The sequence below is a fragment of the Castor canadensis genome, chromosome 6 (genome assembly GCF_047511655.1).
Source record: "Castor canadensis chromosome 6, mCasCan1.hap1v2, whole genome shotgun sequence".
Lineage (NCBI taxonomy): Eukaryota > Metazoa > Chordata > Mammalia > Rodentia > Castoridae > Castor > Castor canadensis.
This window is the reverse complement of record NC_133391.1, coordinates 33,603,476-33,625,793: the sequence shown is the minus strand read 5'-3', so window position 1 is coordinate 33,625,793 and position 22,318 is coordinate 33,603,476. Positions and strand designations below refer to the sequence as shown.

General features: G+C 37.4%; 1 protein-coding gene and 1 pseudogene across 1 annotated transcript; one reads left to right on the top strand and one right to left on the bottom strand.

Annotated features, from left to right (window-relative positions):
- The first annotated feature begins 4,836 nt into the window (after positions 1 to 4,836).
- LOC109681398 (WD repeat domain phosphoinositide-interacting protein 2 pseudogene) lies at positions 4,837 to 6,291 on the top strand (annotated as a pseudogene).
- A 4,212-nt stretch (positions 6,292 to 10,503) lies between these two features.
- LOC109681397 (C-type lectin domain family 2 member F-like) lies at positions 10,504 to 19,527 on the bottom strand. Its single transcript, XM_020156151.1, has 5 exons — positions 19,467 to 19,527; positions 18,454 to 18,540; positions 14,665 to 14,852; positions 13,804 to 13,910; positions 10,504 to 10,618 (listed from the first exon to the last, which is right to left on the bottom strand). The coding sequence occupies exons 1-5, from the start codon at positions 19,525 to 19,527 to the stop codon at positions 10,504 to 10,506; spliced, it is 558 nt and encodes a 185-aa protein (XP_020011740.1).
- Positions 19,528 to 22,318: the final 2,791 nt, after the last annotated feature.

Sequence of the window (22,318 nt, the reverse complement as noted above, 5' to 3'; positions counted from 1 at the left end):
GATATAAGCACCATACACTATATATGTGGGTTTTTCTTTTTTTTTTTTTTTTTTGTGGTACAGGGGTTGAACTCAGGGCCTGCACCTTAAGCCACCCCATCAGCCCTTTTTTTGATTTTCAAGAGAGGATCTTGCTGAACTATTTGCCGTGGGCTGGCTTTGAACTGCAATCCTCCTGATCTCTGCCTCTGAGTAGCAAGGATAACAGGCATGAGCCACTGGCCCTGGCTCTGTATACTCTTTCCCAAACTGTAGTTTCACTTTTCGTTTCTTCATGGTTCATCTGAAATATCAAAACTGCCTTATTTAATCACTTATTCTTTCCACTGTTTGTGAATTATTTGCCTTCTCTATGGAATCTTAGTCTATTTCAGGGTTCAAAGATTTCTCCTTTTTTTTTTCTAGACATTTTAAAGTTTTAGCTCTAGCATTTAGATTTTGTATTCAATTTGAGAAAAGTTTTGCATGCAGTATGAGGTAAACGTCAATGTTATTTTTTTAGCATGAATATTTTGTTTGATTATTCCAGGACCACTTACTGAAAAGTAATTCTTTTTGGAATTACTTTATTGTTTTTGTTGAAAAAAATCCAAGAACATATGCATTGGCCCATTTCTTTTTTTTTTTTTTATTCATATGTGCATAAAAGGCTTGGGTCATTTCTCCCCCTTGCCCCCACCCCCTCCCTTACCACCCACTCCGCCCCCTCCCTCTCCCCCCTACCCCCTCAAAACCCAGCAGAAACTATTTTGCCCTTATTTCTAATTTTGTTGTAGAGAGAGTATAAGCAATAATAGGAAGGAACAAGGGTTTTTGCTGGTTGAGATAAGGATAGCTATACAGGGAGTTGACTCACATTGATTTCCTGTGCGTGTGTGTTACCTTCTAGGTTAATTCTTTTTTTTTTTTTTTTTGCACGGGAATAACTAAAATCTTTATTAGATGTGGTTTTTCCAATAACAATAATGTGGAAATTGGAATTATCAATTCAAAAAACGGTGAAGTCAGAAATTTTAAAAAGTAGACTAGATATTAGAGGGGACAAAAAAAGTAAAGGAAGACAAGAATGTTAATGGTATTCAGTATCTCCCCTCTGTACACAATGTTTCATATATATACAACTACTCCATTTTTACTTTATTGATTTGATATAATTGTGAAATCCCCTTAAGCAACGTAGGTTATACACTTGGTGTCCAACTTGGCGAGAGGAGGGGGTAAAGAAACACTTAACAGTTTTCACCCAAACATTTTAGACAGACTTTTTTTTTTTTGGTAAAGATTTTAGTAGTAAATTCATAAATATAGGCAATACTTTCACTCCTTCAGTGTTAAAATAGAAAACCAAACAGTGCCAACAGCAGTGGCTCAATTATCGTATACAAGAAAAACACAACACCAATGGGTTTTCTTAATTATGCATTTTAAATATCAATATGTGCATTTCATTTTTACAGTTATAAATTTTCTAATCCGTTTTAGACAACAGCATGTAATAATTTTGAATCCACTGAGATGTTGCTTTCAATTTGAAATATCATGTTTACATCTATATAAAAAATAATCCAATGTATGATTCATCCTACAGATGTTTAAGATCAATAATGGCTTATTTTTGAACATGCAATTAGGAAGAGAGGGAAGCAACCCAACCTCTCTACACTGTCTCGCTGCTGGCTTGCTTTTGCAGTGGTATCAATAGTGGTTTTGGAGGGAACCATGGGCCTTCAGCATACCTAGTTAAGATCAGATGCCACAATCATCAAGAGATTGGGAAAGGGGAATGGGCAGGTGTTAGATGTCAAGTGTTCATTTTGCACACTTGCATAGGATAAAAACAGGCCAATGGTGGCAGTGGTGGTGGGGTTATAATTAGGAACAAAACTGCAATCAAATCAAGACATAATAGCTGAATTAAGTTCTTTTAATAGATTGCATATATAGATGTTTAGCCATACTCTAAGATCAACTCTTTAAGAGCAGAACTTTATATCCATTTCACATGCTTAAGATATCACCTTCCTTATTTGTTACAGTAAGGTCTTGTATCCAAATATCCACTTGTACACTGAGAGCTTTAAGAAAAAAAAAAAAAAAGGACACAGAGGGAGTTGCCATTTTTAGCAGCAATAAAATATCACTAACCCCTTTTTACATACCGAATTCAAGTCACTATCAGAGGTGAGTGCACCACAAAGTCACCAGGTACAAAATTGCTAGTTCATTTTTAAATTAATAATTAACTTGAAATTACCCCTGCCCTCCCACCCCATCACATCCCTTCTTATAAACAGCAAACATTTTTGCTTTTATACATAGGCTAGCAGGCTTGTTTCAATATGAAAGTGCTAATTCATTTACAGATTTTTAAATCAGTTATGTAGTGCTATAATAAATGTCCAATAATCTACATAGGAACAATCTTTGAAAATGATGAAGACTGAATAAGGCTTATCTTACCTTATCTTATATACATAGAAAGGATACCTTTTCTCTAGTTCTTGGTTCCCTTTTCCTATTGGCCTCAGTTGCTTTTAAGGTATCTGCTTTAGTTTCTCTGCGTTAAGGGCAACAAATGCTAACTAATTTTTTAGGTGTCTTACCTATCCTCACCTCCCCCCCTTGTGTGCCATTTCTTGTTTCTATGTGGTTTCATTGATAGATTTCCTCTTTTTATGTCAACCCCATGTGTTCGATATTTTTTAAAAAAATTATTATTGTACTGGGGGTACATTGTGACTTTTATAAAAACTGAATTTACCCCCTCAATCATTCTCCATTATCCCCCCTTCCCATATTCATGGAATACTTTCAATAGGTCTTATTTTTCCATTTGCATGCGTGAATACATAATATTTCCACCATATTCACTCTCCTATACCCTTTCCTTATACCCTTCCCACTTCTTCTGGTCCAAATCCCCAGAAAGGATCTGTTTTACCTTCCTGCTCTCTGTTTTTAAAAAAAGACTTTTTTGTTTGCTTAAGATAGCTATGCAGGGAGTTTCATTGTGATGTTTCCATGTATATATGCATTATAATCCAAATTGTTTCATCCCCTCTATTTTTCTCCTTTCTATCCATGAGCTCTTGATTGTGCAGTTTATATTAAATCTTGAAATTGGGTAGTGTAAGTCCACCAACATAATTACCAGCCTTTCAATATTTTTTTTTATTATTCTGGGTCCTTTCCCAATGCTTGTAAATTTTTAAATCTGCTTAGTTTCAAAAAACCTGGCAGGATATTTATTCAGAATGCATTGGATTTGTATGATCTGTGAGAACTTGACATTTTAGTATTCCCCATGAGCAGTCCCTCTCCATTTATTTAAGACTCTTTTAATGTGTCTTTCCTTCTTCTTTCTTCCTTTTCTTCCTCTTTCTTTCCTTCCTTCTTTTTCTTGAGATTGAACTCAAGGTCTTTTACTTTCAAGATAAGCTATCACTTGAGCCACATTCCTAATCCAGCCTCCACTAATTTGTACCCAGAAATATTTTATGCTTTTAGTATACAAGTTTTTACATACGTGATTAATTATACCCCTAAATATTTTGCATTATTTCAGTGTAAATGGTACATATTTTACTCTTCAATTGTCTGTTTTTAGGAAATAGATATTTGCTTTTTGCATATTCACTTTGCATCTTGAGACCTTGTTAAATCTATTTATTTCTATTCAGTAGTTACAAAAATCGACTTTGTAGATTCCAAAGGATTTCCTATGTGGGTGTTTGTGCCACCTGTGAATAAAGATCACTTTGCTGTTAATATCTAATTAATATATATTTTTTCTTTTTCCTACCTGAATGCAGGGCTGGCACTCCCCATAAATGTTGCATAGAAGATCATCTCTGGAGGAAAACCCAGTCTTCCACTATTAAATATTTTGGTGTAGTGTTTTGTAGATGATATTTTTGAACTTGAGAAAGTTCCCTTCTATTATTAGCTTGCTGGGCTGACAAGATGTTACCTTCATTATTGAGTTCTGCAAAACTCTAGTTATTATTTTAACATTTAATTTTGTTTTTCTCTTATTGATTTGTTTTCACTTCATTCATCCATTTTTTTTACATTAGGCTTAGCTTTCTCTTGTTTTCCTACTTAATGTGGAAGTCTAGATTAATTTGAAGCTTACTTCTCTTCTAATGTTAGCTACCTATTTTTAAATTTTTCTAACATTGTATTGCTTTCCATTCCTCCTAAGCACTACTTTAACTTCATACCTCAACATGTCATTTCTATTCAGTTGAAAATATTTTGTAATTTCCCTTGTGATACTTTGTTCTTTTTTCTGTCCATTAATTTTAAGTGCATTTTTACTTTCTTAGTATGTGGGGATTTCCAGAATATGTTGGTTATTGGTTTCTTCCCATTTTTATTGTGCTCCGTTCAAAGTAGCAACTCAAAATTTTCAAACTGTTTGGAATATGTCTTATTTTGTGACCCAGGTATGATTTGTCTTCAATTTTTTATATGAGATCAAAAAAAGGTGAATTTTTGTTATTGTTGGATGGATTATGCTATGAGTATTAAAATTGGTTAATAGCGTTTTTTTGTTCTATAAATCACTCTACAATTATTCAGTTACTGAAAGGAGTTCAAATGGCCAATTATATTTGTCTACCTTGCCTTTCAATTCAGTTTTTGATACTTTTTAAGTCTCTTATTAGATAAACAAGAGCCGGGACGGGAGGATGAGGCGGCGGTTGATCCCCGAGCAGCGGGTGTTGGCGACTCAGGTGGCGAGTGGAACCGGGCGACGATCCTGAGCTTAGCTTGACCGGTTCTCCCATCCCTTAGCTCCCCCTACACACTTTCCGGCCACGCGCGCGCGCGCAGCCCCTTTGCGGGCCGACCCGCAGCGCGCGCAGCCACGAACCTGGCGAGCCAGAGCGGTGAGGCCGGCGCCGGCCAGCTGCTGTTCGCCAACTTCAACCAGGACAACACCTGACGCGGAAGACGTGTGCATCGTGGAGAGGCTGTTCTCCAGCAGCCTGGTGGCCATCGTCAGCCTCAAAGCGCCCAGGAAGCTGAAGGTCTCCCACTTTAAGAAGGGGACGGAGATCTGTAACTACAGCTATTCCAACACCATCCTGGCCGTGAAGCTCAATAGGCAGAGGCTCATCGTGTGCCTGGAGAGTTCGCTCTACATACACAACATCCGGGACATGAAGGTGCTGCACACCATCAGGGAGACGCCCCCAAACCCTGCAGGCCTGTGCGCACTCTCCATAAACAATGACAACTGCTACTTGGCTTATCCTGGGAGCGCGAGCATCGGTGAGGTGCAAGTCTTCGACACCATCAACTTGAGAGCGGCGAACATGATCCCAGCTCACGACAGTCCCTTAGCTGCGCTAGCCTTTGACGCAAGCGGAAGCAAACTTGCCACCGCTTCTGAGAAGGGGACCGTGATTAGGGTATTTTCCATTCCAGAGGGACAGAAACTCTTTGAGTTCCGGAGGGGAGTGAAGAGGTGTGTGAGCATTTGCTCTCTGGCTTTCAGCATGGACAGTATGTTCCTCTCCGCGTCCAGCAACACTGAGACGGTGCACATCTTCAAACTTGAGACTGTGAAAGAAAAACCTCCAGAGGAGCCCACTACCTGGACGGGCTACTTTGGGAAGGTGCTCATGGCCTCCACCAGCTACCTGCCCTCCCAGGTGACAGAAATGTTCAACCAAGGCAGAGCCTTTGCCACCGTCCGCCTGCCATTCTGCGGCCACAAGAACATCTGCTCATTGACCACAATTCAAAAAATTCCCCGGTTACTGGTGGGAGCATCCGACGGCTACTTGTACATGTACAACCTGGACCCCCAGGAGGGCGGCGAGTGCGCCCTGATGCGCCAGCACAGGCTGGACGGCAGCATGGAGACAACCAGTGAGATCGTGGACTCCGCCTCCCATGACTGCCCCTTAGTGACCCAGACGTACGGCACAGCCGCAGCCAAAGGTGCTTACTTGCCCTCGTGCCCCACAAGACTTGGTAAGGGGCAGGACGCCAACCTAGAAGCCTACACAGATGACTTGGGCGCTGTGGGCGGTGCGTGCCTGGAAGATGAAGCCAGCGCCCTGCGCCTGGACGAGGACAGTGAGCACCCTCCCATGATCCTCCGGACTGACTAAGCCTGGCCCGGGATCTGGCCTGACAGGACTTCTGCATTGCTGCTATGAACTTTGACCTGAATTAGGGGAGAGGATGGCAGAGACTTTAAAAAAAAATAAGGATGTAGAGATAGTCTAACTTCATACTGTTGAAAATACACAGTTTTCACTCAGTGGCTTTTAATTCTGCTTACCCACTTCAGCTTTTTGTTTCCTCTCTTTTCTTTTTTTCTTTTTTGCCAAAATGAACTGTTTGCAGTCCTTGGAGTCTCTTTCCGTGTGCATGCTGTGCAAAGCCTGAATAGGGCAGCTAGCAGCCACCATCGAGCAAACCGCTCTTGTTGGGGTAACGTCTGTGCAAGTGATGGCAGGCGTGCAGAGTGGTTCTCTGGGCCCTGGACCTTGGGCAGGAGTCCTCTGGTTCTGCAGCTCCACCTGGACCACTATCCCTCCATTTTATTTTGCTAGACTTGCATCGTACCGGGACTTCTTCCAGGGGGACTTTGTTTCTGGGCTCACTCTCCATGTGGGTAGTGGGAGAGAGGCTCTTTCCAGTAAGAAAAACCTGCCTCTCTGACCACGGGTGAACTTAAAAGTGAGCCTGGACCACCTGGAGCCAAGGAAAGTAATGTCGTTTGTGTCATTAAATGACCTCCTCTTCTCTAAAAAAAAAAAAAAAAAAAAAGTCTCTTATTAGATGAATATATGGTAGCAATGTTCTCCTGATGAATTGATCCATTTATCATTATGAATAAGCCTGTTTATACACAATAATGTGATTTTTTTTCAGTAATATAGCAATTCAATTTCTTTTACATTTTCATGGGTATTCATATGTATATTTAATATGTGTATTTGCATACACGTATGCTTACATTTGTGCATATATGTGAATATTTTAATGTATATGTGTCTTGATACATGGGAGACGCATAATCGTGTTTATACCTATGTATTTGGAGCATGTGTATAATAGGCATGTATTTATGTGTTTTGAATATATTAATACAAGGTTCTTTATTTAAATAAATACATCTCAATGAATGTTTATATTTGTAACAGATATGAAGATCAAAGTTTATTCTACACTCCAAATTATAGTTGTCAAGTTTACAATGAGATCCTCAAAGAAACCTACACAGATTTTCAGAAGAAACAAAATTAGAATCGATTCCATAACCTTGGAACACTCTCTCAAATTTCTGAGACATATAGATGTTGAGAGATTTGAGAGAGAGAATTTTTTAAGAGATTTCTTTGGAGAGCGCTCTTGTCATGTAGGTATTTACATGCCCAACAAATTATGTTCTCCTTTTTCCTACCTGGGTTCAGAACCAAGAGAAAAACATGAGTCAGGGAAATCTAGCTTTATTTCTCATAAAGTTGATGTGCACATGAAAAAATGGGCATTGTGTCCCTCAGAATGAGTTACATTGCCTACCCAATAATTTACATTGTTCCAAAGGGAAGGCATTGGAGAGCAAAATGGAATATATCCTTCATTCATGCACTGGATTTCAAGTATGTAGGTGCTCAGTGCTGAGCCAGGCCCACTGCAACTTTAAATTCAATATTCAGGTAAGTTTTTTGGAAAACATTTTTCTCGTGGGACTTATATCTATAAAACTGGTACTTCCCATTCACGAACAGTACATGCAATGTTATGAATACATGCACAAATCACTTTTTGCCTTTTGGAATTACATACATGCATACACTCATCTCTGTTATTTTATTCAACAAATACCAAGTGTCTAATAAAGGTTGGATATTGTTCTGGGTGCTCAGGATGTATGTATGAGCAAAGCAGACAGAAGCTCTTATACTCATGAAGTTTCCAGTTCAGTGAGATTAAGCATTTTTTAAAAGATAAAATATGAGTAAATCTTATGTTATTTCAGTGTGAAATAAGCTCTATTAAACAAAGAAAAATAGGGCAAGATGAGTTGATTAATAATGTTAAGTTGTGGGAGCATTGGCTTTTATAGCACAGTAATCAAGGTAGACATGACTGAAAAGGTGAAATTTGAGTGAACTTTAAGGAGAAGAGGAAGGGAGCCATGTGGATATATAGCAGAACATCACCCTGTCAGAAGTCAACCAAGGTCCTTCCAGAAAGGGCAGGAAACCAGTTTTTTTCTGGAGGAGAATAGTAGTGGAAGAGGTCAGGTAAGTAACAGCAGGCTAGTTTTGCTGTCCTTCTAAAGAAGGTCTTTGGTTAGTACACCAAGCAAAATGAGAAGACAGAGAATAATGTTGATCAGAGTAGTAGTGTGGTCTGATGTACATTTGAAAGGTCCACTCTGGGTATTGTCATGGGAGTGAATTGAAAGTGGATGAAATACACTCACCTTACCTGAAAAAATTATGCTCTTTAAAGTACCCAAATCTTTCCCATCATGGTTATAAAGCTCACCCTCTGCTTTTTTGTTCCTTTCTCTTTTCTGCTCAATCTTTCAAATATTCATCATTGTGCACTCTGTATTTTTCCATATCATTTTTGTCTCAGTGCAGTTTGACACCAGTTTCACCATGAAGAGATGCAAGGCAGCACCCTTCCAAGGAGCTCCAGTGAAGCTGTGTAAACCATGAGCTAGAGCGTACACAAGCCCCTCTATATCCTCCTGTTTCTGATGTTTGTCTTTTGTATCATAGTAATCTGAAAAGCTTAGAAAATGTGTTATTCCCACTCACACATTTTATACACTATTAAATCCCAGTCCCTGTAATGAATGAAAAGATGGTAAAATTGCTTTTGGTGGTGGTAACCTGACTTCTGTTTTCTTCTACATTATTGTCCATATTGATTGAATTTTTATAATATGTATGAGAATTTAATTGAAAATGTAGTTCTACTATTTAATATATTAGATAAATAACTTAAGCTTTAACTTGCTCATTTAAGAAAAATGATATAAAATATCCACCATTGAGAGGAATACTTAACTTAGTTCACCATTCAAGTTAATACTCAAAAGAAAATTACTCATTGTTAGTAAATATAAAATGAGGAAAACACTTAAGGTAAAGTAAAATATTAAAAGATGCAGTTTTTTGTTTTTTCTGCTTCCTTTCTTCCTTTTTCTTAAGAAAAAGGTGTTACTCTGTAACTCACCCAAACTGGCCTCAAACTCACCATCCTCCCAAGTGCTGGGATTACAGATATGTGCCAGTACTCCTGGCTTAAAAGATGCCAAGATTTTAAATGATGGCCAGTGTTAATCCTTATTGTCTGTTCCTTTAAGATCTGCCTATTCCCTAGAATCTGAATTCCACTACTTTTGAGTCTAGAGAAATCTCCATGGTTCTCAGGCAGGTTAAATTAGGAACTCATAAAAAAAAATATTGCATCTTAGATTAACCATGCTTTGGCTCAGGAACCAACCTTACCTGGCTGGAAACTCTCTATGCCCCTCCCCAGTCATGGATTATTGGCTGGGAATCTCCTTGTTCTCCCCTTCCCATAGGTCAGTGTAGGTTTTAAAAGCACCTGAACAGCAGAAACATGCTCTCTTGACTTCTGGCTTCCACCTGGGCTTCACCACACCTCCCTTTGCATTTCCCTTCCCTAAATTTCAATAAAGTCCATTTACACTCACGTGTCCTGCCATGGATTCTTCCACGCAGGATAAGAATGTGGAAGTCTTCTGATCATAGACTAAACTAGTGCCATCAACAATTCCTTCAAAGTCACTAGGTTTCTTCCCTCATGTTCCTTGTCTTTAAATATTCATTTTCTGCTTTCCATGACTCATAAGGAAAAGCATAATTCCTTTGCTACTTTCAGTACAAATGGCAATGGCAACAACAAATCCAATTAATGTAATTCAGATTCTTAACCTGAGGGTCTAGAGACTCATGGAGAGTTGTCCACAGCTCAACATGAGCTTTATTTCCAGGGTAAAGCTGGAACATTCTGAAGATGTTAAAAGATCCCTTACCAATCTCTGAGTATTTCTCCCATGATCTTCTTTCCCTGTTCTAAATGAGTTACACACTACTTAAGACTAAATGAACACTCTTCAAGCTTGCCTAAAGAGCAGGAGCTGCTCTTTTTTTCTCTATGAGGATTTTATTGAATTTCATATAAGTGAAAGCCTCTTATACTCCTTTCCCTTCCAGTTGCTTCCATTGATGCTCTGCTAATGAATTAGTTCTGACCAAGATCATCACAATGCCCACAGCCTTAGATGAACCAATTTAAGTGGTTCAGCAACACCATGTAAAAGCTCACTTTAACATCTAGACTTCTTAATAATTATTTAAGCGAGGATGAAATTTATTTAAACTTTCATCAATCAACTTAAAACATATGGAAAAAAAATGAATCCATAGAAGTTTAAAATGTGTTGAAGTGATAGTTTTTCTTTATTTTCCGTATTAAAGAGCTCGTTATCTAAGGACAGTAGCTTTTTGTGCTGCAAATATAGCCTTTTATCTCATCACAATTGGTACTGTTAATGCCTTTCTCATGTAGGAAGGCACAATCACCACCTTCTTCCACAGCATACCTGGAATAAAGTAAAGATTAACTCTTTATTTTACTGGATCTCATGAAATATAACAACACAGCAAGCTCAAATCCTGAATGACCATGATGACCATGTCTGAATGTGCAATGTGGAAGGAGCAGAGAAAACTAAATCAACTATTTCTCTTTTGTTTTCAGGCCCTACTTTACCTCCAGACTCTGTTGGTGGGAAGCAAAGGATGCTATGTCGACAATGCTGAAAACATCTTAAATCCTTTTGTTATGGATTGGAATCTTCCCTTTATGCTTTAGAATAAAATTTAACAGATGGGAATGGTGGTACACATCTATCATCCTAGCACTAAGGAGATGGAGGCAGGAAGATGAATAGGTTGAGGCCAGTCTGGCATACACGATGAATACATAATGATAACTCTGGTTCAAAAACAGGAAAAATCTGAGTTTATTTAGCATATAAAAGGTGATATAATGGGGTGTAACTGACATTTCTTGAACAACCCCTTAATGCATTATAAAATTATCCTATCTTACTGCTGAAATATGGGTTCAGTTGGCCATTCCCTGCAGCCATCATCATAATGCAAAAGTTATTAATTGCTTGGGAGAGTGATATAATATAAGTAATCAAAAGCAAAATAGCTAGATAGTATTTTTTAAATTTTTATGTGAGGTTACATATGAATGTATAAAACTGAAAATTCAGAATGAGAAAAATAATAAAATGATAAGTTGTGATGAATTTCTGGTTTTACAGTAATTTAAAATGCTTTTAGCACTTTGTTTTTTGGGAACTTTGCACCACCCTTTGCTTACTTCTTGGGTAACTTCAAATTTTTATCCTTACCCATTCCCAAAATGTAATGTATAATCATCCCTTAGTATCAGTGAGAGATTGGTTCTAGGACCCCCACCTTGGAACCAACAGATGCCAGAGAGCCTTATATAAAATGGTGCCATATTTGCATATCACCTTCACACATCCTCCCACAGACTTTAAGTCATCCATAAATTACTTACACTATTTAATACAATGCAAATGTTATATAAATACTTACTATACTGTATGACCTAGGAAATAATGACAAGAAATGATATTTGGACATCCTCAGTACAGACATGATTTGTTATTTTTCTAATGTTTTCCACCTGCAATTGGCTGAATCCATGGACATGGAACCTTTGATGTGGAATCCATGTATGAAGAACTCGCCAACTGTATTTCCATGCCTGTGCATTCCTGTGTACCAACTGAGAACTCACCAACTCCCAAGTTTCCTTTGTTGAAACCCCTATCCACAATGCCTCAGAATTTAACTGTATTCAGAGATGAGGCTTTAAAGGGGATTATTACCTTAAAATGAGGGCTTTTCTTTTATCTTGTTTTTTGGATGACCTCACTATGCAAGCAGTCTGGCCTCAAACTTGTGGTCCTCCTGCCTCTACTTCCTGGACATTGGGATTGCAAACACATATCACAAAGAATGCCTGGCTTAAAATGAAGTCTGTTGGGTGGGACTTAATCCAGTATGACTGATGTTCTTATAAGAGGAAATAACTTAAACATAGACTTGAGTGTGCACAAAAGATAAACTGTGAAGATAGAGTGAGAAGGTGGCCATCTTCATAACAAGAAGAGAGACCTCAGAAGACACCAACACGCCAACACCTTGAACATGGACTTGTAGCCTACACAGCTATTATTTAAGTTGCTCCATCTCTTGGATTTATTATGGCAACTATAGCAAAATAATTCACCAACTTCTATCAATTAATACCTTTACTTCTCCCTCATTTTTTTAAATAATGGGATTATACATATAATATTTAAACATTGTTAAGCTGTCAATATTTTCTTTCAATGAGATATCATAGGTTATTAGATTTTGTCACTGGAAGCTTAATTTATGCCATATCTTTTCTTACATTTTTAAAAATTAAAACATAATTATTGGCTAAAACATAATCATTCACTCTCAATTCATTACGTATTTTCATCCTAAATTTTATGTAACTACAATGATTGCAGAAGTTTCTCTAAATTTAGTAAGTTCTGCACTAACTTTGTCATATCTTATGCATAATAAAATATCTGGCATGTCATATGAATGCCACTAGACAAGTACTTGTCACAAAGAAGAAGCTCAGCAAATTTTAGTTACTGGTTCCTCTATAAAGAACACAATATCCTTCTAGGTACTTGTTTCCACTTTGAAGTTAGGGGAAAATTAAAAAAATTCTAGAACAAAAATGGAGTCAAAGGGTACAATTAGCTCTTCAGGATAAAAAATATGTAGAAGTACTAGAAGTTTAAATAAATGTAAATCAGGGTGAACATCTGTCTTCCCAATTTATTCTCTTCCATGTCAGGCCATTGGCAGATGTGGAAAATATAGGTTTCAGTGTATCTTCAAATATTCTCCCATCAATGAGAGCTCAATGAAATCACAACAAAAGAGAAAAAAAAGGCAAAGTCCCAAGTGGACTTAGGCAAGAGTCAAACTACTTAAACTTGTATCTTTTCCAGGTTAAAAGGAACACTGTGACTCCCATGCAGTATAATCTAATTCAACATAAAGAAGTAAGCATGGTATTTGATGGCAAACTCTCACTAAAGAATGCTTATTGAAAAAGGTGGGGAGGAGGTAAAAAGGTAAGGGAGAGTACTCCTAAGGGGTTGAACAGACCAAAGTAAAGTATACTTACAGTGGGAATACATTTAGAAACCCCTTTGAACATTGAGTTAGATATTAATAATGAAAGACAGGGCTATAAAATAGGTACAGTGGGGGGAGGTTACTAGTGAGAGGGGAGAGGGTGATCAAAGGAGATTAAGGTGAGGGAATGTGGTTGATGAACTTTATATACTTATATGAAACAGAACAAAGAAACCTCTTGCAATAGTCTTAAGTGGGGTAGGGAAGGAGTAGAGGAGGAGATGGTGGGGGTGGTCTAACCAATGCACAATATAAGCCTATTTGGAATTGTCACAGTGAATCCATCCTGTACAACAAATATATCCTAATAAAAAATTAATGGGAAAGAAAGAGTGTCAATTTGTTTCCCTGAAGGTTCTCTTTAGCATCTATATGTGGAGGGTCTTTTGAGGGAAAGGGGTTGAAGAAACTATTGAGGTAGGTGCTTTTAGACTCAAAATTCTTACCATTCTTAATCATTTAATACTAAATAAATGTTATTAAGGTTTACCAATTATTGAATAGATTTCCATTTGCCCATTTCCAGATTTTTTGTGGATTGAGTTTGTTCAGTCCAATCCAATATGAAGGGTAACTCATAGACTCCATCAACGTATCCTGTTACAAAATGCAGAGTGCTATAATGAGAGTCTCCCAGTTTTCTCATTCTCACCACATAAAACAGAATTTTCATTGTCTGTATCCATTATTATCTTAAACATAAACTGCCTGATAACACAATTCCCTTCCTTTATAGTCACTCAATTGCCAATCTCATCACAGCAAAGAAAATGATTCTTTTAATACTCAAGTCAGAGCATAGTACACTTTTACTCATCATTTGTATACATTTTATTTTACTTGGGGCAAAAAGAAGCTAAAGACCTAAAGGATCCACATCCTCACTTACTTCCTCATTTTAGACATCTTAACTATCTACTTCTTTTCTCTTCCTTGAGTATTCTAGGCATGACCCTAACTTAAGACCCAAGTTGCATATGATTCCTTTTCCTGGAGACCTTCTACCCCCGATACTTCCTTGATTAACTGCCTTACCTGTGTACATCTTTGCTGAAATATCATCTCAATAAGCTATGACCTTGCCAGCAACCTACTCACTTGGAGAACTCATTTTATACTTAAGCATACTTAACCTGTATACTTTTTGCATAAAACTAACTTCAAGTACTCTATAATGTACATATTTACTATGATTATTTTGCATTTTCTGTCTCCTCTAAGGCATAAGCTCTCCAAGGGCAAAGACATTTAACTGTTTTATTGACTAATATATCTTTCCTAGAAGTAGGCCTGCCAATTAATATTACTCAACACATTAAATAGTACTGATAATGCCAAGGAGACATCTAACCATTTCAATCTCATTGTTGATATAAGCTAGAGATGTGAAATACACTTTGCAGGTTTCATTTCCATTAAGCCAAGTTGTCTCATGTTCAGAGTGAAAGAAGCAATTCTTGTTGACTTGTATCCAACCTTGTGGGCATGTCCTTTCATCATCCAAGCATGCCTTCTTTTTAAAGATCTTTGTAATTCCAACTAAAATTAACATGGTGATAAAGGAAAAAAGAAGAGAAAGTATAAGAAGAAAAGCCAGACTTAGTGTAAAATATTTTTATATATTTCTCACTTACATATTTTACTTTCACATTCAGTTTGAATGATTTAACTTTAGACATCAACTCAGAGGGATGTTTGATTGAATATAAAGGACAACTGAATACCAAGAACAAAGTATGAGGGAAATTAACATTGGAGAATGAAGGAAATTAGCATTGGAGAATGAAGACCTATGCATAACTGAAAACAGCAATAAAAACAGGCTTCCAAACACTCAACATCCTGTAGTAATACTCTTTCCTATTCTTTATGCGTTTGGAATCTTCCTTATTTAGTCATCTCCTTTCCTATAATTTAGTAAGTCATGTTGGACAAATTTCACTGGAAATAAATTTCTCTATATTCAAAACCTGGTTCTCTATCATCTACTGAAGTGAGATTCTACTGTCTTCCAAAGACAGCATTTGTCCTGAAATTGAAGCTGTTTCTCTGTCCTTTGTTCTTAAACAAAATAACAGAGGAAGGAGAAAAACGGTTGAAATTTTACTACTGTTTTACAACATCTGTCTACTAACTTATTGCCCTAGTTACTCACACCTGAGAAACTGACTCATAGCCAAACCTGTGAGTGGGAAGTCAGATGGAAAGATAAATTAACAGTGTGGTTCTGAACATGAGATCTAGTATGAATGCCAAGTAAAAACTTTCAGGTCACTAAAATTATTTGAAAGTATCAAGTTCAAAATTATTTTAAAATGCCAAATTCAAATCAATAACAAATATAAAAATCAAGTATTTGGTTCAAAACATAGGTCACTAGAAAGCCAGTTTTATTATTCACTCACTGATTTATTCAGTCTTTCATCTATTTGTTCAGCAACTACCAGTTGAACATTGGCTACATGCCAGACATTTTTTGTAGCTAAAAGAATACAATAATGTACATGAAAAAAATCCTTGTTGTGAAACTTCCATGTCTGAAATTACACAGTTTGTCATAAAATAGATCAGAGTGAAGGGGAGCAGGGTTCTTGTAATTTAGCATAGGATAGTTTGAAATGAGAAGAGTATGTTTAGTAAAGACTCGAAGGAAGTGGGTTAGGGAGGTAGGTACACCTGCAGTGGAAGATGTCTCTAAGCAGTTGAAAAAATATTGCAGAGAACTGAGGTGAAAGTCATCAATAGTGAAGATGTCCACATCCTTGTTTGTTTAACCAGGTGAAATAAGTACATGATTTCAGAAAGGTAATGGGGTGACTAGATCCAATGAGGCCGTTGGCAGGGTTTTGGATTTACTCCAAGTGAGTGGAAAACCACTGCAGAATTTTAAATAGCCACTAGCCTCATGTGGATATTGAACTCTTGAAATGTGGTCTAAATTCAAATGTCCTGCAAATGTAAAATCCACACAAAATGTAATCAGTGCAAAAAAAAGAATGTAAAAATTGCACATATACATATTATCAGGAACTGAACTCATAGCCTTGCTCTGCAGGTGTTGCACCACTTGAACCATGTCCACACCCCTTTTTTGATTTAGTTACTTTTCAGGCAAGAGCTCATGTTTTTACCTGGGGCCAACCTCAGGCTGTGATCCTCTGACCTATGTCACTCAGGTAGCTGAGATCACAGACACGTACCACCATGCCCAGTTTATTGGTTGAGATGGGGGTACGGGGCAGGAGAGTCTCACTAACTTTTAGCTGGGACTGGCTCAAATGGCAATCCTTCTGATCTCTGCCTCCCCAGTAGCTGGAGTTATAAACATGAGTCATGTACCCAGCTCTCACTAATAACTTTTATATTGTTCCATGGTGACATGATAAATGTATTAGCTCAGTATTCTGGACTAAATGAAAATATAATTTGAATTATTTTTACTCACTTCCATTTACTTTCTTAGTGTGGCTTCTAGAAATGTAAATTGCATATACACACACACATATATATATATATATATATATATATATATATATATATATATATGGATAACATGTTGACTTGCATTATATTTTACTGGATAGTGTTCCAGATCAGGGTTAAAAGAGAGATGGACATTTGGAACAGATGGATGATGGCTAGGTATAGGGTGCTAACAGTAGAGAAGGTGAAAGGGCTCAGATTCTGCTTGTATATTGAGAGTACACAGAATTTGCCAATTATATTTAACAATGAGAGGGGGAAAGGTAAAAAATGTTTATAAGGCTTTTGGCTTTAAAATTGGAACAATAATTTACTATTTCCTAAGAAAAGGAAAACAACAGATAGGGAAGGTTATAGAAGAGAGGTTAAGACTTCAGCCTAGTCAGATATGACAGGATATTTCTGTAATTCCAGTTTGGGAGGCAAAGGCAGGAGGATGAGCAGTTCAAGGCCAGCCTGAGCAAAGTTAGGGAGACCCTATCATGAAACAAAATAAAAACAGAAGGGCTGGGGGTGTGACTCAAGTGGTACCTAACAAACACTCAGCTTGTTAGTGCTTGCCTTACAAGCTGAGATCCCTGAGCTCAATCCCCAGTATCATAAAATAAACAAGCAAATAACAACTCTTACACAATACACTTAGCAATTTGGGTTGTGCGTGAAGTCCAGAGGTACAGAAAATGTTTATCATGCAGGAGGCCCTGAAATCAATCCCCCACAGAGAAAGAAAAGAGAGAGTATTATAAAAATTATTTTTAAAAACTACAAAAATTTTTCAGGGAGGTATAATATGAAGTAGAAAAAAATGGTAGCTAAAGGAGTGGGGTCTAATGAGTTTTTTACTTGTTTGCTTTTGTTTTCATTTACTATTGGGATTATAGATAGCACCATGTTGTATAGTGGATGGAGATTTTTAATTGAGCATAAAAATGACATAAGGGAAGACAATTACTTGAGTAATTTACTTATCAAGTAAGATGATACAGGACCTGGTGTAGAGCACGAATACTCCACTGAGAATACCAGATGTCTAGACAGTAGAGTAGGTGAGGTGTTGGGAGCATTTGAAAGTTTTATGCTCCCATTAGAACATGCTGGAATCAAGTGTAAAATACTGATGGGAGTGAGAAGGATAGCATACTATGGAAACTCAACAAATTCTACTTTTTACTTATTTTTAACTGTGTTATCACTGCACTTGGTATGATTATCTGACACGCATGTTCTATGGTATTCTTTGATAAATTCTTACTTGACCTTAAGATTCAATGTAAATACCTCTCCCTTCCTAAAGCATAATGTGAATATCACAAGCCAACCTATAACCTTCATTTCTTCTGCTTCCCCTTGAACATATTTCTATGTGGCAATTTTTTTTCTTCTGTTAGAACCCTTTATATATGTGCCTATTTCTTCAGGCAAGAAATCCCTCATTTCCATTTTTTGAATCATCAGCAGCTAGCACTAAACCTGAGCTCAACAAATATTTATTGAAAGACTGATCTTCTATTAGGTAAATTAGACAAGTAAATTTGAAGAGCAATTAGGTGCTCTGGCTTGGAGAACATGCTCAAAATAAGGGAAGAAAGGGCTAGTCACTGGTATCAGACTGGATTGGTAATGATACTATCAATATTTTTAGAAGTCACTCACTTACATTTTCTAGGAAATCTTAAAATCCCCCAAAGAAGAAATGCAAGGCTTCCACATACCAAACTCGAGATGATTATCATTTTTTTTGCTTCTATACATAAGGGAAACACAAGTCATTATCTTCTAGAGAAAAACAATACTCAAACAAGCAAAAAACAAAAACAAAAACAAAAAACCAAGTACTGTTATCTCTATTTTCTGTGTGTTCTCCTAGTCACAGCCCCGTAATTAACATATTAGAAAAGTAAAAATGGGTCCTAGGTGTAACCTTTCCACAACAGCTGCCGTGGCCCCACTTTTTCCAGTCATTTCCCAGAACTGTTACTCATTCTTTTGCCTTGCTTGCAGAATTAAAAAACAAATTTCCCCCTAAGGTTTTTTATTTTTTATTTGTATATAATAGTTGTACAGGGGTGGTACATTGTAATATTTACATATGTATTTACAATGTATCTTAATTAGATTCATCCTCTCTCCATCATTCTCCTTTATCCCTCCTTCCCCCTTCTTAGAACAATTTCAACAGGCTTCATTGTTTTATTTTCATACATGAATACAAAAATACACCCACCATATTCACCCTCCTTTACCCTCTCTGTTTGCCCTCCCTTCTTCCACTGATATCCACCCTCAGACAGGACATTTTACCTTCCTGTACTTCATTTTTTTTTTTTTAACTATTGAACCAAGGTGGTTCGCCTTGGCATTTCAGGCATGTATATATCATCCTTTAATCAGATTAAATCCCTTTATTAATTTCTCTTTATCACCCTCTTGCCCTATTATTCAGCAGCTTACAGAAAATGCTGCGTTTTGCAAGCAGGGGAAATCTGGTGAGGAGAGGAGTATTTGCCTTTTTAAAATGTCTTTGTTTTGTCAGGAGGACTGCTTTTACTTAAGGTCTCTATGGTGGATAGTACCCTCTGCCTTATCCCTCCTCTCAAAAGCAAAGCGTCAAGATGGGATCAGGAACAGCACCCTTTCTCAACTGCGGACAAACTACATGCAGCCCCTTACCAAAGCTCTTGGTCTTGGGAGCCTCAGTTTTCGTCCTATCTTTATTCTCTTCTTCCTGCATTTCTCAGAGAAGGCGCTTCTGCGGTCCCAAAGGCTGAATATAATGGGGAGGGGGCAGTAGTAAAAATATCAGCTAATTAATTCTGGTGATTGCAAACCTCTGGAATCAGGACCCAGTTTTCTCTAAATGGAAAACAGCGTAGCAACCTAGCATCCTCAGCTCAGTCCCCCAGAGAACTAGGGCCAGGTGGTCTCATCCAGTCACCTGGCCACCTGACCTTCTATAAGACCGGACAGTAACGGTAGTTGACGCACCAACGGGCTCCAGCAGGGAAGGCTCAGGATTGGCTGGGGCCCAGTGATGACTGGGAATTCAGTTTCTGATTGACACCTCACCTCCTACCAGAAAATGGGTGGTAATTGACCTTCCCTAAAAACAGTCTCCCTAAAATTCTACCCTTTGATACAGTTATAAAACTTCTGAATTGTCTGTACATTAAGCTCTTACGTATTTTCTTGAACCTTTTGGTGGATCTCCCCTTCCCCCTTTCTTTGGCGTTTTTTTTTTTTTTTCTTATTTTTAACATATTTTTTTCCTGGTCTACTATTTTTAAGTTCTGAGGATTTTTTGATTTAGTTTTTGTTTTTTTTTGCAGTACTGGGGCTTGAACTCAAGGCCTTCACCTTGAGCCACTCCAACAGGCCTATTTTTGTAAAGGGTTTTTTGAGATAGGGTCTCCTGAACTAACTGCGCAGACTGCTGGCTTGGAACTGCGATCCTCCTTATTTATCTCTGCCTCTTGAATAGCTAGGAAGTTTTGAGTTTTAAGCCCACTTGCAGACTGTGTTGTGAAATTTGGTGAAGCAAAGCCATTGTTTTTACATGTTTCCATGGTAACTGAATAAAGGTTTGTTTCAAATGTTAGCAATATTCACTTTACACAGAAGTGCAGAACAATGAAAACTGCTGTATCTGCTGAAATCATGCAGAATGGTTGTAACAATGGGCAAGTATGATGCTTTTCCTGACCTTTAACTTTTTATCCTAAAACATTGAAAACTTTCTTACTACTGCTAATTAAATGTACAGGGGAATTTAAAAACCAGGAAAAACTAGTGCTTTGAAGTACACTATAGTTACAACATAGTAAAAACATCGATAATTCACGTGTTTTACTTTTCATAAAAAGAATAAAATAAAGTTATGCCAGGTGTGGTGGTGCATGCCTGTAATTCCATGCAAGAGGACTACCGGGCAATGAAATTCTAAGAATGAAATTCTATAGGACCCCAAACACTGAAGAGGAACCATCTCAAGGAAAGTATTTTTAGTAGGACACAAGTTTCAACCAAACCGGATGATTTCTGAAAACCTCATAACAGTACCTGGTAAGAGAAAAAACCTTCAACAGTATGCATCTGAAGTTTTGTTGCTCTCCCCCAAGAGGAGCCAAAAAGAGAAAGAAACAAATAGAGGCTAGGGGAAAAGAAGGAAACAGCACACTCCCTTCTCTGCAGGCTCAGGAAATGTAGGGTTTTAAATTGAAATTTGAGTTTGGGTATAATCATTTGGAGTTTTGATGCTGCGCTAAGCATACCAATTTCTGATATGAGACTGAAAAGGACCATAAAAAACTTTGGAATGGATCTCAAAATATTCAGGTGTGGGAAAGTCAAATCTAAGCCTCAGAATGAGCTTACTGAAATAAAGAATAAAGTAAACTTTGTGTGGACACATTGAACTATAGCCCTTTTTTTTTTTTAGTCTTTTGTTTTGTTTGTTATTGAGACGGATTGCTGCCTAGGCTGGCCTCGAATTCACAATCTTCATGCCACAGTATTTGGAGTGCTGAGATTATAGACCTGCACTGCCACTCTTGGCCTTGAACTATAGTTCTTTTTTAAAACACCAGGTTCATCTGTTTTTTTATCCTCTGGTCCTTACTTGTGCATTTTTAAATTTTCATAAATGTGACTGAGGTCTATAAGTTAGTAGTTCTTCCTTGACCATAACGTAACAGTATCATTTCCTGTTGGATAAGAAGAAATAGGAACAGAAACTAAAAAATTTTCCAGTCTTACAAATTACTTTTTTAAAAATAAATATGATTTCTGGAACCTCAAGGCTTCATTGGAGTTTCCCGTTTATTTCCTAAGGAAATACTACCTCTTTGCTCAGAATATATTACCTATTTTAAATCTTTAAATCACTGTATATGCTCACAATCTTTCCTGTTTTGCTCATGTTTTTTCTAGCATTGAATTTTTTTTAAGATTTTTAAAAATTCATTTATTAATGTTTTAGATACAAAGTAGAACAAAAATATATTATTGGTAGCTACATCTTGTGAGATTTGGAATTCAATTTCCTTGAGATGCAAGAATCAATGATAAGGAATATAATGGTCTAGGCAGAGCCCACAGTAGCTGTTGTACAATGATCAGAAGATGGTCTGTGGCAGGCTTGGTTGACTGGAAACATTGCCTTCACTGGCTTCATGCCCCAGGACTACTACATCAAGTCTGTGGGGCACTTGTTTCCTGACACATCTTTGAGAAATAAGGAAAGTCAGAAATGGTCAAAATAGGACCAAGCATTCTGGTGCATAATAAGTGCTTCAGCTTTTTATGTTGTTGTGGTGGCATGGATTTAAGAATCTGTGCTATGAAGTTTCTTTTACTAGTAAGCCTATTTTGCAGAAACTTCAGTAGCTATATTCTTACTTCATTTAGTGTTAAATTTAGATTATGAATGTGTCCTAAAGGCATAAATTATGTGTTAGAGGTTAACTCTCCAGGGTGGGACTATTGAGTAGTAAGTGAAATCTGTGCGCAGTGTGGTCTAGTGGGAG